The sequence below is a fragment of the Poecilia reticulata genome, chromosome 22 (genome assembly GCF_904066995.2).
Source record: "Poecilia reticulata chromosome 22, P_reticulata-male-v2, whole genome shotgun sequence".
NCBI lineage: Eukaryota > Metazoa > Chordata > Actinopteri > Cyprinodontiformes > Poeciliidae > Poecilia > Poecilia reticulata.
In genome coordinates, this window is record NC_088851.1 from 13,070,185 (window position 1) to 13,089,781 (window position 19,597).

General features: G+C 37.6%; 1 protein-coding gene across 4 annotated transcripts in view; it reads right to left on the reverse strand.

Moving 5' to 3' along the window:
* Positions 1-19,597, reverse strand: part of alk (ALK receptor tyrosine kinase) — a 434,911-nt gene that overhangs the window by 41,960 nt on the left and 373,354 nt on the right. For all 4 annotated transcript variants that reach the window (XM_081603121.1, XM_081603122.1, XM_081603118.1 and 1 more), the window contains exons 9-11: positions 17,134-17,306; positions 14,464-14,558; positions 4,231-4,344 (exon numbers count right to left, since the gene is read on the reverse strand). In XM_081603121.1, coding sequence (XP_081459247.1) covers positions 4,231-4,344; positions 14,464-14,558; positions 17,134-17,306 — 382 coding nt within the window. The remainder of the gene's footprint in view (positions 1-4,230; positions 4,345-14,463; positions 14,559-17,133; positions 17,307-19,597) is intronic.

The window sequence follows — 19,597 nt, forward strand, 5'->3', positions numbered from 1 at the left end:
CTACGAGTTTACCCACAAACACATACATCAGGTGTGGGCATTAGAGCAGGTTGAGTCAGGTTGTGCAGAGTGTGAATGCTTGACAGTTGAAATTTTAAATATTAACAAAAATTGTCTCCAATTCATCTTGGATAGCTTGTACAGAAGCACTTTAGAGAATATCTTCTAATCTATTTTTGAAACGTTTTAATTTAGCTGATGATATGGCTTTCAAAAACAATCAAAACAACAATAAAACAACATGTGACCCTTCTGGAATTGAATTGATGTAAATGCTACAGAAATATTGCACGAATAACAAACTAATTGTTATTGCTATTATCCTTATTTCAATGCTGCACCATGCATGTGGTACTTCTGCACAGCTGAAGATCCACTTCTTTGTCATGCCAATTAAGTTTGTAATGGAAAAAGAAAAAAAAAATCTTCCTCTTGAGTTTTTTAACCTTCACCCCAGAAAACATTACATTTATTGTCAGGTGGATCATAAACAACCTAAGTACTTCATATAACTCAGAACTGGAGTTTTTTTTATTTCTAAGCTTCACTTCTTGAAGCTGTGGAGACGATGACAAACTACTATTACAACAAAATGAGCTTCATAATAAATCTCTGCATTAATTCAAGAAACAAATGAAAGGTTCTTGGCCTAAAAGCTAAGAATTACTCAGGTATCCCTATTCTGATCCATCTCTTACATAAATAAGTAAACGATGAGTCAGGTACGGATGCTGTACAGCATAACATTTGTGAGAACTAAAAGTTTCTGCTCCCAAAGAGGAGGCAAATTCATGAAGGAAAAAAAAAAGCATAAACAAAAGGAAAAGAATCAAGGTGAAGACAGGGGGATGGGAGGAGAAAAGTGGGACAACAGACTGAGATCAGAGCAAGTTCTGACAGTGAGACGGGATAGCAGAGTGAGATGGCAGTAATACAAGCAAACAGAGAGTCAATAACAGCTTTTCACATGCTAGAGACAAGAGACAAATGTAGAAATGAAAGGGAACAAAATGTCCGCGTCCCAGATACTGGGGTGAAGAGGAGGGTGAGGGGAGACACGAACGTTTGGTGGGGTTAATCACCCAGTGTGTCGGGGGGAAGATGAGAGGCTCGTTGGAGTGACAGATCTGCTGAGCTAAAGCCCTCATCAGGCCTGCCACGCTGTCCTCCACATGTCAAAGCACCAGGCTAAAGAAGGTGGCTGTCGAATGGCAGCCGCTGAAGGCTGCCTGCGGACGGACCAACGCACAACTTCAACTTCAACTTCTTTCCCCCTGACTTAATATCTATGATAATCACAAGGGCGAGAGCAGTGGGATTTCAAACTCCCGTCCTCCTCTGAGGCCTGCTGCCCTTTTCCCAACCATCCTAAGCATTACTTGTGTAAACCTATTATACCGCTTTCGTTCTGCCCTTGAAGCAAATATCTTAAGACACTTGGATGTTTCTCTGCAGTCAGTTGCTGCCTGACTCTTGTGTCAGATGTTAAACATTCCCTCACACAGTCACCTCATTGTTCTACAATGAAGAAGACCCACAGAATAAGGCATTAAATTGGATAATCCTAAAAAAAAACTTTAGCCAATTAGGCTGCAAACATACAATAAAGACGGTTCCTCTGAGCTGCCGCTAAGGTTTCTACCCACTCGTCTCTCTCCGTGTAAAATTACATTGCTGAACCTTTGAAGCTTTCCAGAATGTGTTGGGTTTTTTTAAATATCAAATTAAATATTTTCATTTTGTAGAAACTCAGACTCTTTAATTTGATAACCGTTTCCCTCTGTGGCTACTATGAGGCCTTAGCAGCTTCATTCAAGTGAACTGGTGCCAACTTAAATTCAGTAAACAGCATTTAAAAGACACAAGCAGACCTTTTATAACAACCTCAAAGTTGTTGGACTACATTGGATATACAAAGTCTTCACACTTCACAACAACACCAGGGCTTGTGATGTGACAAAACTAAAGAAAACAAAAGAAAAATAAAACATTACAACCATGATAAATCATTTCAGAGCATTTTTTTAATATCTTAAATGTTTTAATTTGAGGTTAGCCAGAGGCCAGAGTGTTTAATGACTCATAATCAACATGAGTTTGTATGTGGTTATAGATTTCAGTTATTTTAAATTAGTGCTATTTTTAACATTACAAAACTGTAATGTTTAACATCGATGTACAGACTATTTACTTTACATTGATGAAAACCAAAACACAATGGCATAAAAACTGTGCGGTGTGTTTTAAAGTAAGTGAGTGTTTTAAAGTAAGAGAGAAATAAAAGTTTAGACGTCGATACAGCCATGGGATATTGTGGGTGATGTTTTTGTAATATTTAAGAGGAGGTCATAAATACTTGGCCTTTGGGTTTACTCTGGCACAGCTGACGAGTTGGTTAGAAATCAGATGCCTTAACCTTGCCTGAAGACAGAAAGTTTAATCCTTGACAATATATGGTAAATATCATAAGGCCAAAGCGTGAAAGAGGAACTGAATGTGTCTCAGACTTTTTAAACGTCAATTAAAAGCACAAGTGACACTGACTACATTCCCTTCTCTGAGCTGCCCAGATCAATTTCATGTTGCCTTCCAAGTTATTTCAGCTACTACATAACATTTTGTTTCCAGCCTTGTAATTCGGTCATTTATTTCTTCATTATTTGCTGCTAACTTGGATTTTTAGGAAAAAACTAAAACACACTTGGTGTTTCCATATCACCTTGGAATAAAGTCAGAACCAGGGACCAGGTCCTAATTAAAGACCATTTTATTGACAGAGTGATAACCTCAACAACGGCAGTATTGTACCAGACCCACAATGCTGAGGTGGATGCACATCGGCAATGACCTTGCATTAAAATCTATATTTCTGACTGTAAATGTTTGGTTTTCTACCTTTTTGTGTGCATGTTTAAATAAAGCCTGTGTGAAACGCTGTAAGGCCATTTGTAGGTAAATTATCAATCAATTTTCAATTGAGCTTTATTTATTATTACAATTATTATTTCTCTAAGCATTGATACTCTGACTGATTTTGCTCAGATATGCAATTTCAGGATAAACGTTTTCCATGAGAGCATAAATAATTGCAAAAGGATGGACTTCAAATAGTTTTAAAGGACTTTATAACTCAAATAGATAAGGAATAATTGTTGCTTATGAAGGTCATTCTCAGTGTCTTTTCATGGTGGAATTGGGTTAACCCTCATCTCGAGGTTCCAGGACAACAATAACACTTAAAAGCTCCTGCTTTAGTAGAGGCCGTCACAGTTGATGATGATGTTTTAATTGCACTTTTGCTGCTACTTTTGCTCTCATGTCTTACGGAGACAGTGAGGGTGTCACTATAACTTTCATATCTGCTTTACTTTTGTTTATAAAATATTAACAGCATGTAATCAATTGAGTGTTCAAAAATGTTAATTAAAATGTAAATAATAGTATAACCAAGGAAATCCAGAAGTATTTGAAATTATTATTAGGGTGTGCTTTCTTTTAATGTTCAATAAAACCGCTTATAGAAGCCTGGCTTATTATTTGCCTATTGTGCAGCTCAACATGTGTGCCAGACATGATGTTTGCTTTTGAACAGTAACACTGGTCCTTACGTGTAAATAATTAAAGTGCTAGAAACCATTGCTGTCAAATAAAATTATCAGGAGACATTAAACTACGAGGAGATACTCTGATAACTTTTCGAGGAGAAGTTTTCAAAAGTTCAAAATGCACTTCAAGTACTTCAAAGCGCTTCTGCGGAAGAACATTTCTGAGAAGGTCTCATAGTAAAGTAACTAACTTGCAGCTTAGAATCTGCAAAACGAAACCTCTGCTTGTCTTTACTCTTTTGAAGTAAGGAATTTACAGAGTGCGAGATGAAAAATGTCAAGTCAGTGGATCTGGCTCCACTGACATTCTCTGGAGACAAATTGGACGGTTTTACACTTCAAAACTGTCCGTCCTGCTCCATTTAATGCCGAAGGAGACCTCTGATTCACTCGCTCAGCTGTTGAACGCAGAGCACACCAGTAGGGGGCACACTTACTTTGTTGCAGTCCACACACTGACACCATACCCAGCAGGACAAGAGTATTTGTAGCTCCTTAAAGCGTGTAAGCGTGAGTGTGTGGGAGAGGGCAAAACAGGTGTTACAGACGCAAAAAAAACACCAACATTCCCCCCCCCTCATTCACTCACACATGCATCTAATTTATTGCAATAAAACACACTTACAATAATCTGTGGTGATCACCGGAGGGCTTCTGATGTCAGGTACTGGAGTCTTACTGGTAGGTAATAATGGGAGCTGGGTTATGCTGGTGGCCACCGGTGGAAACTCGCCGTTTGCTGAAATTAAACAAAAGAAATTCAGAGGAAAAAAAGCAAAAGTGAGTAAAGATCTCAGGGGGTGTGTTAAGCCACCAGCAGGGGTGATTCTTTAGTTTATGCCACCTCTGGTCATACAGGAGAAAAAAACAATCTGCGGAAGAGGAGTTGTTTGTCTTGTTCATAGTGACAATGATACACTATTTTGCAAAAATATTCACTCACACACACATGCAGTAAACTAAAATGACTTACAGCTCTTTACTTAATTAATGACGTGCTTAATTTATGCAAAGTTTAGGAGGTCAGGCACTGATGTTGTCAGGAGATTTTGCTTACAGCCTCTACCAAAGGTACATAAGGGGGTAAAGGTCATGACTCTGTCAAGTTATTCCCACACAAAACTCGCGTATGCTTTGTAGCTTGGTACGCAGTCAAGTTTTACAATTTGCTCTCGTTACAGTCATTCACAGAAGTCATGAGTTAAATTAATCTTTCTGAATTGTTTAGTGAATGAAATTTAAAATGTCAAGGTGTGATAAGCATAATAAAAGAGAAAAACATTTGGTCTTTATTTTTCCACCCAAGGCAGCAGCTTGTATTTTAGTCTTTGGTGAAAAATGTTATTCAGAGCCAGAGGTTTTAAATCTTTAATGGTATCACTCTTCTAATTACTAAAAATGCTGTAAATAGTTGCTTTTTGTAAACGTGTGCCTCTATTTTTTAGTAAAAAGAAATGCATTTAAAGGTGTTTTTATAAAAGAAATAAAAAGTTTTTCATTTATAAAACTAACATTTTTTTTGTCTTATTTTTTAATGGAAACAGGAATATGACCAGGTAAAAAAAAAAGATCACTGCTGGATCTGAGTGAGAAGCAGCTGGGATGACACTCAGGCTCTCCCCTTCTGAGGCCATTCTGGTACCACTGGGAGCAAGTCTGCCTCAAGGGTGGGACGTTCAAGTATTTTGGTCCAGGATGGTAGAAGAGAGTGGGTGTGGAATAGTCAAATGAAGCTCCACAGGCAGATACAGGCCCTGATACTAGCTAGGACAAAGAAAAAGTTATGCTAAAAAGTGAAGCTATTACTGCTATGTCTACTTTCCAAAGCCTTTATAGTTATTAGATGGGATCATGTCCTGGATACAAGCAGCTGAAATGAGCTTCTACCTGATCAGGTTGGCTCTCCCTTTGCACCCAATCGTCCCTGATTTGTTTGGAGAGTCAGTAGAAGCTTTCTCTTTCTCTTAACTGTAAGTAAGATCCAGAAAAATAGGAGAATCTCTGCAGCATTTACATAAAACATTTTTGATCGCCAGCGACTTCCAAAAATCCAAGAATGAATTTTTGGAAGTCCATTCCAAAAATGGAATGGACTTCCATTCCATCAGAGACCCTGGTTTTTAAAACCTTAAGTTTGTTGAAGTCTTGTTTGCTAATTGTTTAGTTCCTAGATTCATAGAGAAGGATGGCAATGAAGAAGAAGCAACTGGGTCCTGAGTGAGATTAAAATCAACCATACACATAACCAGCAAGTGGCTATTAATGAGAAGAGGGAACCTTAAAATGAAAACTGTATTCCTCCAACAAGATCTTTAATTGGTCTGACAGAAGTTAATTTGCAGTCTCTAGGTTAATATTTAATTCACCACAGCACCAGAAAACAACCGCAAGTGGGTTCGCTCTGACTATCAGCAATGACTATATAATTTTGTGGGCATGTTTCACTCCTGCAGGGATTCAGAGATCACTCTGATGCAACAAATACAACACTGTCCACAGTGGGAGTAATCCTTCCCTGCATATTTCAGCAGCTCAACGTTTGGGTTAGCATTGTGTCAACAGGCCAACCTAAAATACACAGACCTGGAAGTGCAAATTTTAAATCGTAATTGTGGCGTGACAAGAACTTTAACTTTGTGGAGCTTTGTTTTAATAGTTGAAAAATATTAGAGTATTTATTATTTCAATCCAACCTGGTTGTTTGCTCTGTCAGTAGCAGAAGACACTTTCATGAGAGGTTTTCCTGAGATTTGTCCTGCTTTGAACAGAACCCTGAGAGGGACTATGCACTCACTGGCTAATTTATTAAGTAGGGACATTTATTTGAAATTGTTTAGATTTTTCTTTTGCTATTTGCAATAACAAGAAGCTAAAGAGGAACACCTGGTTAGTGTATTTCCTTTCTGGAACAGAAAGGCTGGAGAGTCAGCTGGAAACGGATACCGAGGAGAGGCATGTCTACGTTTTTACTCCTGGATACTCAAATAAACAGAAGATAAGGGCTGGATGGCTACATCCCTGCTTGGTTGGTAGAAAATAGCAGCAGACAGTATAATAATTAATATTACCAGTACAAATAGCACAGTACACCTGACCTGTAAACATGCTACCCAATTCAAAACCTGGCAAGTCTTTTCAGCTTACAGATACAAAGTTATTTTTTTACAGCTCATAAATAATGAACAATAAGCTCTTTCTGATTTACCAATTTTACAAAAACAACCCATGATTACCCGGTAAAGCAGGCCATTTCCTAATACCTTTGAACAGTGGATCAAAAAGATGTGACTCAGTGTTGCGTCACCCTGAATGACACTCCAGTCTCTCGCTCGTTATCTGATAATCTTTCCTACCTCCGTACAGCCACACACATTCTCAGAGGGTTCTGTTGTTGTGCTGTTTGTCCTAGTTTAGGACATGCAGAATAACAACAGTATTCAAGCTGCCTAAACACTTTTTTCCCCCCACAGCTTTAGATCCAAACTTTCTGCTCTATTCTACTCACTTGTTACTGTTGATTTTTCTTTACACATCCTAGCTATGTTTCTCCATCATGACTCTTAATTGTTGATGTGCAACTTCAGGTATTTACTCTACAAAGTCAAAAAAATATTTTGTTGGATTTTATTGACTTAATAAACCCGGAGCGAAAAGACAGGCAAGTTCAAATTAAGGCTATTTTCCTCCCTTCTCTCAGTAAATAATGCAGAAATATGATATTGTGATTGTTTCAGCCACATTCAGACTGTCATAGTTCTTCAGTTTATGAATAACTCTGAGACTTCTGTGCCCAGAGCAAAAACTTGAACTTGTAAATGATCCTTTATAGTCACATAACCCACATATTAAAACCTATTCCTATTCTCTATGTGGATTTGCTCTCGGAGAGGACAATTTTATGGCTTCTGGAGTTAATTTGCATTTTACAAAGAAGAAACACAGTGAAGGTTTGCAGTCGTCTTACACAGAATAACGTCAGACCGGCTGTTCATGCTGCAGCTTCGTGTTACTTCCCGCAGAGCTGCGTTGTTTGGCAAAAAAATTAGTTATTTAAAGGTTTATTTAGTTATTTTTCCTTTTTAAGCCTCAAATATTTCTACTGTAACTAGTTGCATATTTATGTTTCACCAAATTTCTTGTGATGAGCGAATGTTGCTACAGAGAAGCTGAAAAATATTTACAGGAACTCAAGCTGAAATCTGACTACGGGTTCCTTAATTGCGATGAGCTGACGACTTGCCCACATTGTGTCATTTGCCTCCTTGGTGAGAACAAATCAGACTTGCTTTTTTCCCTCCTTCATCATCGCAGCAGCATCAGGGGAGAAAAACAAGACTTTTCATCTTTATCTCTGTAATCATTTTAGCACAACAGTACTCCCGCTCTACCATCCCGGATCCCCCGTCACCTCAGGCAGAAGTCTCACCATTTGCGACAATATGGCAGGGGGGGTCCCTCAGCAGCTAAGAGCTTTAGAAACCTTCTGCTTGGTGGCAGAGCTGGATTTGGTCAAACCAAAATATGCTCGCTTTGAATTACAGCAAACTATTAAACTTTAACGTGCCTCGACTCTTCTTCTGGGCAAAATTTGCCGTTAAATGGTTGTCTGATCATAAATCTTTAGTCTGGTATTAAATATGCAGCTTTGGACCTAATTGCAGCAGCTGATGTCTTTGCTGAACGTTACCTGTGGCAAAAAAAAGAGAAAGAAAAATTAAAAGAAAAAAAAAAATCATGTAATTTTGTCTTCAAATGTTTGAAAAACTCAGCTGTGCATTTTTTTTTTCAGATGTGGCTGCAGGAAAATCAATATATCATTCCCTCACTCCACAATCCACACACAAATATGATTGTTTAAGACTGCTGCTCAGGAGCATTGATACAGATAGAGATTGCGTGCAGCATAAGAGTGATTGCAGTGGCTGTTTGCTCAGGAGAAGGACTCCATGCAGTCATAGCTTTCCGTAACTGGGACCTGTAGATGTTTGACTTGTTGTCAGTGAATTCACCAACTTTTTGAATCTTCGGCAGAATTGCTAATAAACTTGCCTGCATTGTTATTCTGGGCATTACAACACGTTGCAGCATTGGTATGCGGCTGCAGCGGGAACAAGAGCTCGTTCGCTCGGGTCCAGCACTGAGCTTCTTGATCCACAGGGCAGAGCGTCAGCGGCCGTGACTGTCGCTGTTCATTAGTATCGTGCTTTAAGCTACCTGAGGCGCCCCAGAGACCTGCTGCTGGGAGGACGGGGGTGCGGAGGCACCTTGTTACCACACAGGCACATCTCAAAATGTCTCAAGTCTTTTAACAGCTCTGATACCAGGGTGGGTGGGAAACAGGGTTAATAGATAGACAATATTTTAGAATTTTGTTTATGATAGCAGTGCTGCTTTTTAACCAAATCTAGAGATCTGTGTTTAATTCTTTAATGCCACACATGATTTAGATGCAGGCATTTCTTAGGCTTCTACTTCTGTTCCATAATTGAAATTTTGCTCAAACATTTGAGAATGCCCTCTGGTGGATGATCTAAGTACTACACGTGGCAAACAACGAAAGCGAAGATGGAGCTGCATCCTTCATCGACCGTAGAGATCATAAGTTAGATGAATTTGGACCATCCATCCTTCAGATTTATTCCTTCTCTTATCTTGGTATATGTCCTGTTGCCTAGCAACTGTGACAACGCTAAACACAAGCTGGTAAAAATGGCAATCAAAAATTGTCCTGATTTTTTTTTTTAAATTATTTAACACTTTCTAATTATTTACATTAATTAATTAAATTAGTTAATTTTTCACAGTACCTATTTTTTTATGTTTATTTGAATGACAAAATCTTAACAATACAACTGCTTAACACATTTAACTTAACTTTTGTACCGCCAGGCATAATATTTAAAACTTCTCCACTCCTGTTCCTACTTCTGCTTCATCTGCCATTGTTACAAAAACAAAAATATTCCATTCGACCTGTAAGAACACTTAATATAGCGTGGTCTGCGTGAAGACACCAGACCTAACCGTCAAATCCATGGATAAGAAGGATTTGGAAAAGTCTTTGAATACGGGCAGTCTATATGATTAAGACTGATTATTCCTTCAAATCCGGCCTTCGAAGGATGCAACATGACTCCATGAAAAGGTGGGACAACCATATTTAATTTGCTTACAGGTTATTCATCTAAAAGGAAACTTTGCTTTCTGACTTTTTCCTGATTCTAAAATCATCATTGGAAAAACCTTTTTGAATTTACTCATTTGATGTTTGTCAACTATTAAAATGTATTTGATGATCAGAAACAAGTAATGTGTTGTAAATGCAGTAACAATAAATTCAAAGGGGATCAAAAATTCAGAACTTTTTAACATCACCACCATATACCAATATTACAACTTGACACATCATATTTGTTTAAATCTAGGTGCATACGCCCAGAATTGCAAAAATAACTATTGTTGCATACAAAATGTAGATAGTTTTGAGTCCTTATCCAATTCTTTTGTTTTCACATGAGGAGAACAGACGGTGCTGTTTGGTCCTTTAGATGGAAATTTTGACCTCTAACTTGAATATTCTGATGATTGCATTTTGTACTGCTGTCCTACCTCCAGCATTTATATGGACTATATTACTGTCTACATGACATATGAGCCTGAAGATGCTGCATCAATTTACATTAAATAAACTATTGGCAGTTGATAATGTATTATTTATTTAACCATTTACTCTCCTTCTGTGAAATCACAAGCTGGGTGGTGTTGTGATGTGTTGTAATTTCACTGAAATACAACAGAAGGAATCACTTATATATAAAAAAACGAAAGATAATTCACCCAACAAGAACGTCGAGTTCTGGTTGATACACAAAAAAAGAAAAAGCTAAGGCTTTAATTATAAGAACTCATAAAGGAGAACAGGACGGCCAAACATAAATCCCTCTGCCTGGTAATTGATAGCTGACCTTTTATCCACTGTTCATAAAGCTCGTGTAAAGTTCACCGCAGTCTTACTTTGACCTGCAGGAGAATTTGTTTATGTCGAGTCCAGACTTTGCTTAGAGACGAGCTCATCTCCACTGTCGAGTATGGGCGTATTAATAAGTACTAACTGTTGAGGTGATACTGGAGAACTAATTAATCCTAAATTAGATTATGAATGAGGCCCTGGGTATGAATAAAACACTTTAATCATCCCCATAAGTATTCACTGCAAATGCACCGAGGGTGTGTGAAATGTCTGCTCTTTGTTTCTTAATGCCAGCACTTTTAGTAATTGATAAAAACCTGTATCTGCATTATCATTGCAGGTAGCAGAAATAAAACTCAAGTAATTAGCAAAGCAATAACAAAAAGAAATATATATATATATACATATGATGTGGCTGGAAAAAACAAGTTTTCTTGTTTCTTCCAAGAAAACAAAAAAACCTGTTTTCTTGTTTTCTTTCTGGTTACATTCACAAACCAGAGATTTGTGAATGTTCACTTAATGTTGACCTTAAAATTATTTGTTTGAATCATTCTTTTTTCCAGGATAAAATTACTAAACATTTATAATTGTTTTTATCAGGTTCAAAATTATACATACAGACTTATTATTATACATGCCCCCACAAATAATGGGTTGAATGTCCGACTGACAGTTTTTATTGTCTTCATCAAGCTACTGTCATAAATCTGGTTGGATATTTGACCACTCTTCTTGGCAGAACTGGTTGAGTTCATTGGTTGGCTGGCTTTAAACCATGAACAGTACTTATCCAATAATTTGGAGCTTTTTGGAATCCATTCCAGATAAATAATCATATCCTCCTTACCGATTCCAAAACCAGCTTTGATGTGTGTTTAGGCTCACGGTTTTGTTGAAACACCCCAGTTTCAATCCTCGAGCTGTTTGATTTGGTGATGCTTCCAAATATCTGGTAGTTATGTAAAATTGTTGTAAGTAATCATCTTAAAATCTGCAGTTGTTTAAAAATGGCTCCAAAAGATTTTACAAACTAGCCTAAATCTACAATTATCCCTCCCAAATCTCCACACACTTTTTCATTGTTGTGATTATTGTTGAGTCCAATAACTAAAATAACTAAAAACTGCAATGAATCCTGATAATGAAGTTGTCATAGAAAGACATTTTAGAACCATCATCACTACCTTTTAAAATTATTCTACATATGTCTTAGCTTGTATATCTAGATAAAGTAAAAATAAAAAATTTCATCCAGACTCTGCGTACTGGTAGTTTCTGTGGAAATAAATGAAGGCACACATTCACAAAGAGAAGAATGAACCTCCTACGCTGTCTTACCCAATAAACTAATTTAATGATACTGGATGAAAATAAAATGCTAAAACTGACAGCCAAGTCCAACACCTGAAGGGCAACAGATGCATCATGACCGTGATTTTCCAACCATACATCACGTCGCAGCACAGAGATGTGTAGGGTAACAGCCACGGATGGCTGATCCTCTGCATAATATGTTCCCGGTATGTTTTCCCACCAAAGACACATTACGGTGTTGTGTCACTCAGCCCAGATATCCATCATCTTCATCAGTCACAGTAATCACTCTTGGAAATTACGCCTTTTAGAGCGCGCACATCTCACGTTGGCTCTTTTGGACATATAGGCAATAAAAAGCGACTGTGTCAAGTGTGGCTGCTGGTAATAGATACGGGCTGCAAGATGAAGAACTTTTCCTCTGGAAAAAGAGCAAAACGGGAATAGATGATCCCTCACAGTGTTGACATTCCGGCGATGCCGCTACGGAGGACATAAAACACAAACTGGTGCGCAAATATTTTTCTGTAAAATGTCATGTGCTTAAATAAAACAGGCCTTGGCGCAGTAAGGCTGGTTGATGGAGGATGATGATGACCCCCCTCCTCCGCTAGTTGGTCGCACCACATTCAGCTGATTAACTATGTCGAGATTGTGTCTGCACTGATGAATTGCGAAAGAAATGAATACTGGAATCTAGATAAGTGCTAAACCGTTTCCAGGATATCTAAAATCTAACAGTTTTTGGCACAACAAGCCTCCATATCCTGACAGGATCAGTGTAATAATTAACCTACAAGCATCAGATGATGCATGAGTATGAGCCTGCCATGTCCCTGCCCTTCAGAGAATAATACTTCACCACTGCTCCATCTGAGCACAGCTCTGTCTGTTAGAGTTATATTCGGCGCCGGAGATGCTTGAGTCATTACTATTCTCATCACAGTTCAAACAGGTTCCCTCAGATAGGCAGACATGGGGGGAGGCTCTGAACTCCTAACCTTTCATTCCCATTCTTACACGGCTGTCATCGCTCTCATGTTTTCGTACCAATAAACTGCCTCAGTTATAACACAAAAATATCTGGAGAGGTGACTCGAGGGTTGACCTTTCTAAGCTAGCAGTAAAACACTGGAACATAAACCCTCATCAATCAGCCAGAAACAGCTCTGACATTTTAAAACCACATCAGATGTTCTTAGAGAAAGTGCTTTTAAAGGAATATCATTGACTTGTCATTTTCTACAAAGATTTGCTAATCTATGTGGAGCCAAGTCTGCAAGCAGGTTTACCTGACACCGTTTTCTTAAAGTGGAGAAGAAATATTGTCATCTTTCGTCAAACTGCGTTTGAATGGCCTTGGCTCTACACTGTACAGCTCTAGATTTTACAACAGAAGAACATGTGCTTAAATGGCAATTAACATAAGTATATGTAGAGCAAAATATGGACTAACAGGATGTTTTACGTTATTTAAATAAAGAAGACCAAAATGCGGAAGCAATGAGTGAAAACCTGTTTACAACCAGTAGTTTAATAAAGGAAGGAACTATATCTACTAATCTGTAGTAAACATCTTCCGTGTGACTTTATCAATCGCTCACATCGTTGTGGGAGAAGTTTGGCCCACTCTTTATTAAATATTTGTTTCTGGAGTCTGGACTTTGACTAGGCCACTGCAACAAATCTTAATTCTTTTAGTTTTCACCAACTTTTCTGTTGTAGATTTGCTGCTGCCGTGATCACGTCCATGTTTTCCATGTTTACTTACAGTGCAGTGATGGACTCAGATGAGACTTTATGTCTTCATGATATATAAAGATAATTACAAAGTCGACCTTTTATCAACTGAAGAACATTTCAGAAGGTTAGCACTCAACATGCTTACCAAAGTCTGCAGATAGATTGTTTATTTATGTTAAATGATTTAGAAAAATCTTGATTGACTTTAATCACTTGGAAGGTCTTAGATGGGTAAAAACTATTGCTTCTCAGAGATCATTGCTCATGCCTTTCAAATTGGTTTGTGTTAACACACACCTTACACAGTAAAAAAACATTCCGTTAAAAAACAGGAAAATGTACTGGTAATTTTCTGCCAGTACATTTTCTGTTTTTTTACGGAATTTCCAGCAGAATTTTTTTCCGTAATTTAACAGATTTTTTCCCGTAATTTAATAGTTTTTATATGTTACATTTTTAACATATAATGAACCAGACAAACAAAAATCCAGCTATTATGGTATGGAGGTTACTCATTAATGAGTTTTGGGTTTTTTTCAGTACCAACTTTCTGTTGCTTCCCATTTGCTTCCTAGGAATATGGTAAGAATATGCTAATTTTTTTTGTCAATGTATATAAAGTGCTGAGGTTTATTTAGCTTATTTCATTTATTTTAAATTTTCCTGATAAAACCTTCAAATAAAAGTGACATATCAGTTTTACTGAGCTCATCACCCACCACTTGTTTTGCCTGAGAAACTCAATAAATCAAGCGCTGCCAAAGAATCTTAGTCACAATCAAGTACTAAAAACAAGACTGGAAAAAATAAGATTTTTATAACACTTACATGTCAGGAAGCAGTCCATGCTGAAAGAGATGTTGTCGAGAGAGACGGCTGAACCGGGACCATGTCCATCTTCTGCACTGAATTGGAGCCAGTACCTGAAGAGAGGCAAACATGATTTAACAACAAAAACAACTTTGAAAAGATTAGACAGCTTCTGGGTGAAGAACAATGCAGCCTTTTTATGCTTTGGGACAGAACTGGTTTTAGACAGAGTACTCTGTGTGCTTCCTGACATCTCAGTTTCTATTGTTAACAAAATCCTGCGTTTCCTGCATTTACAAATGAGCTTTCTGACTTATTTCTAAGTGAAACAGTTTGTTAAAACAAAGGTACAAATGTAGCCATGGTTACAAAAACAGCATAAATGTGAAATGTAATTCAAACTGGGTGGCCAAACACCAGCTTATGCCGCACTAATAGCTTCGTTGGGTCTTAAAAACACAGAACATGAATGTTATTATGACCCTGAAGTGTTGCATTCAAAGGAAGATTTCTGATGTCTGCTAACAGATGTCAAAGTGTTCTTTAAAATATGAATGAGCCTAGTTGGAAGCTGTCAGAAATTCTAAAAATGAATTTTAAACAGTAATGTTAAAATAAATGATAACTGAATTTTTAATAAGAATGAAAATGTTAAACTCTAAAATGTATGCTTGACTTTTTTTATCCAAGAGATTGAATAAAAAACATGCGAACCCTTATAGACACCATTTGACTGACAGTGACTTACATTTTTGCTTCCCACCAGTTCAAGTGGAGTAGAAAGATTATATTTCTTATTAGTTGTCAAGGTGGCACTTTTGTGCCAGAATCAGGCTGGTTACACCTTTGATTTTCAGAGCTTTTTTCACCGATTCAGAGTCCAAACAGAACCCCAGAAAGAATAGCAAACTGAATGAAAATACAGTGTTGCAAGAGTTATATGCTTTTATGTATAACATTTGTTATTATTTGAGAAGAATAATGTTCTCAGAAAGTCTTTTTTTCATAATCATTGACCGATGAGGCGAGAGAGAGCAGTCAATGTTACACAGCTCTGCAGTTCAATAGGACCTTACTACTATTTTAAAGATAAAATTAATTTGGACATCTTAAACTTTCTGTAGTATTGGCATATTAATGTTTAGTTTGACTAACTAAAACAGTTTATGTGTTTGTGGCGTTTGTAAACACCAAACATTCACTCTCTCAAGTGATTCTCTTACGAGGGATTTTAATTTGTTTTCAATTCGGATGTGGAGATATCCAAAGTAGTAGGAAACCACTAAAGCATCTGTGCCGGCTGCTATGTCCCAACCACAGAACGATCTTCAGGTTGAGCAAATGCTGAGAAATGGAACCTGGAGAGCTTAAGGACCTGACCTAGTTATCTCATTTTTCTCTTCAAATGACTGATTTATTGATGTAGCTCAAAATCAAAATACAAGCCTCCAGATACTTTACACTCCAGAGACAGAAAAGGAACATCTGGATAACATATTTTAGGCTTAGATAATATGTTAAACATTCAGTTATTATTCTTTCTTCTTAGCTTTAGTAGAAGAGATATGGAATAACTGTTATTGTCTAATTAATTTTGTTTTTGTGTTTACTTCAATTAAATCAGGAATTAGACCTAAGAATGATTAATAAGAAATACAATCCTTAATTTACGTGCAGATATTTTGACTGAAGAAATAAAACCTAATTTTGATAAAAGTCTATTTGCTTCTTCAAATTGGTTATAAAAACTGCTCACTGGAGAGGAAACAAATCATTATTCAGCACAGATTTATGATAAACTCTAATTATTTTTTGTACTTTAATATAACTCAAAGTAGCCATGAAATGTGCATCGATTGTTTTAACATAAATATTTAACATAACTCTAGAAGCAGTCCTCTCACAGATGGTGAAGGATTTCTATGTTGGTGCAGATGTAATATTTCACTTAGTCGCAGTTTTATATATCGAAATTATCTGCTGATTCTTGACTTTTTACCTACACATTAGGTGGCCTTTCTGTTTCTATTTAAGCTTCACAAAGGTCACTGAGCAAAGTCTTGGAGGTTCACCCAGTGCTTATGGACATGACATTCAAATCAAAAGCACAAGCACAGCTGACTACATAACCCAGGAATCAAAAATTAATCACTCTCCGAGGAGCGGGATTATTCAAGCTTGAAAGAAACCCCCAGTTAGGCAAACAGAGATGAAATGCCCTTTTCTGGGTTGCTTCTTTGTTTGATTTGTTTTAATTTCTCTCTTCTTGAAGGGAAATCAAGGCCAGAGTTAATTGGAAGGCAAGCAGAATGGGGACAGCTTTGTGTATTAGGTTCTATTCACTTGGTCACAGACAGGTGGAAAGAAAAGAGAGAAGGGGGTATTTTTTTTATTTTTTATTTTCACAGACGTACTCATTGGAAAGTCCATTGTGGAGACCCCAGTGGGATTCATTAATTTTGTCAAGCCGAGTGGAAGCAGTTCCTTAAAAATGAAAGAAAACTCCACCTGCAGGGGGTGTGAGGAAGTGGTGACGGTGTCAAAGTCATGTTTGAATGAGATTCAGATGACTTATCTGCTCTTAAGCATTTAAAGTGGAGCTGACAGTTTGACGCCTGCAGACAATCTAAACACACTGCTTTGTTGCAATCACTACTGTCTGTCAGGAGGTGAAGCAGGTGAGCGTACCAGTCTGCCAGCCCGTAAAGAGGAAGTGTGATGAGCCTCCAGCCTCTCTCGGATTTGGGCTCGCTGGCCGAGTGCCACAGCCTGCGCTGCTCGTCTGGGCCCGTGCTGTTCTCCACCATCCACAGAGATAACGAGTCCCGCTGTGAGCCTCCGGAACAGAACCAGAACCTCACCTGTCGGAGTTAAGAAGAGATTTCAATGGTTCTAATAAAAAGCCAAAAGTTTAAAGTGGGGGTTAGAGCTCGTTAGTGATTTCCCTTTGATCGGGATACTAAAAAAGTTTCTTGTAAAACAAAAAAGAATGAGAGAAATCTTTATTTCAGGTTGTATGTTTAACCTCAAAAGTGTAACAACAAAAAGGATTCCACAGATTTAGACAAACGTTAAGACGTACAGGAAAAAACTGAGTATGGAAAAAAAAATCACTATTGCTTAGATCAGTGTTTCTCAACCTTTTTTGGGCCAGCGCCCCCCTAGCCTTTATCCAGGTCCCTCACCGACCCCACAAAAGAATTTGCAGGCTATTTTGCACTGACTATTATTTTATCATTAATATTACTATCACTATTCTAGATGTTTTGATTTTTATGCTTGTTTCTGTATTTATCATCAAAAATAATTTCCCAGAGAACAAAAAAGTCATGGGAATAGAAATTAATTTCACAGGCGTCTACAAAAAATGCAATGAACATTCAAGTTAAAATTGGTACGCCTAACAGGAGCCAATCAGGGTGGAAAAATATTCTTATTCTGTGTCATTTTCTAGTTGTTAAATCTTGTACAAAATGACCAGATAAAAGATGTTCAACATGCCAGTTTAAACTTTGAACTATTTGCAAGACGACTGAGCTCTGCAACATTAAAACATGGATAGATCTGTAACTACATTAATCATAGCTCTTCTTCTCTTCAGTGTTTCTGTCGGTTTCTGGTGGTGCAGCTCTGTGCTGCCTTCAGGAGAATGGGACATCAGAGTATCATCCATAAAACTTCACCCTCATGGCAGTTACTGTGCAAAAGAGAGCTTTCAGTGGAAAAACAAAAGTCCCAGGTCCTTTTAATGCCATACAAATATGAGACAGAAACATGGATTATATCTTTATATAGACCTGTCTATTGATTTATAGTTTTACTGGACATAAATGACAAAGTACAAATCTGGTTCTTAATCAAATCCTAATGAGTCAAATTGAAAGTGTCATGGAGTCATCAGCCTCATGACATTAACACTGACAAGAAAAATAATATTGAAGAAATAAATATATCAAATCTAATTTAAAACATAAATAAGTGATCTGTTCTTTACTGTTATGGTCTGTAAGATATATTTATTCTCAGTACTAGATGTGGTCTCAACAAACCCATGACATTTCAACAATATTATTGTACCTTTTATCTGGAAATAGTGTCTGTTTATTCTTGCCATACAGTCCTCTGTATTAATTATTGCTTGAAAGGTCTTGATACCAGTTTATTCCTCTGTATTTACTTTAGTTTCTTAGTTTATTGTTACATTTTGTTCTTCATTTATTTCCATTTAGTTTCATTTGATTAGTTTTATCCTCTCTTGGTTTATTGCTATGTCCACTTTAGTTTCCTTCCTGTTGCTAAATTTATTTTATTGTTTATTGACCATCAGTAATCTTCACCTGCTGCGACGCCTAATCGTCATGTGTTTCACATCATGTGCTGATTTTTCACTGTTCAGCGTCGGATTCTCTGTTTTTATGCCATAATTCACATCTAGTTTCTCGCTCCGTTTTATGTCCCGCTTCTCGCTACTGATTAATTAAGTGGTGACCAAAATAAGCATAAATCATTGTCTCTTCACCCCTGTGCTTGACAGTTGATTTGAGATTAATTTTTAAGACAAGAAGTGACTTTCTTTTTAAAATCTGTCCAAATAAGCCATACTTATTCAGTATTTTTCCAACTGTGTAGTTATGAATTTTAACTATTAGCCCACAAGCTGAATTTGAACTCAAGGGAAACCCTTACCCCCCTGTAGGACACTTTTAAAGTCCTACAGGGTATCCAGTTATTCTCAGGTGAAAAGTTATAGTTCCTCCAGCGAGTTCTGTGTATTCTGCCCTCTCTTCACAGTGGGATGGGGCTGGAAATCCTCTAAAGGGAAGCCCAGTAGAGGCGTCCTGATCATATGCCTTAACCACCTTGGCTGTCTCCTTTTGATGAAGCGGTGCACCGACTCTATCCAAGCTTCCCGAGGATGACTGAGCTCATCCTTGTCTCTAAAGATGAGTCCACTCTGCAGCCTGGATGCAGCTGCTTGTATCTGGATTCTCTTTCTTTCGGTCGTGACCCACATCCCATGGCCGCAGGTGAGCCTTATGATCTCATCTTTGCCTTTTGAAGATTATGTGGTTCAGTTAGCAACCATAGGTCATGACCTTCGGTGTGCAGTGCAGGAGTTTGCAGAAGAGTGTAACACTGCTGCAAACAGTGA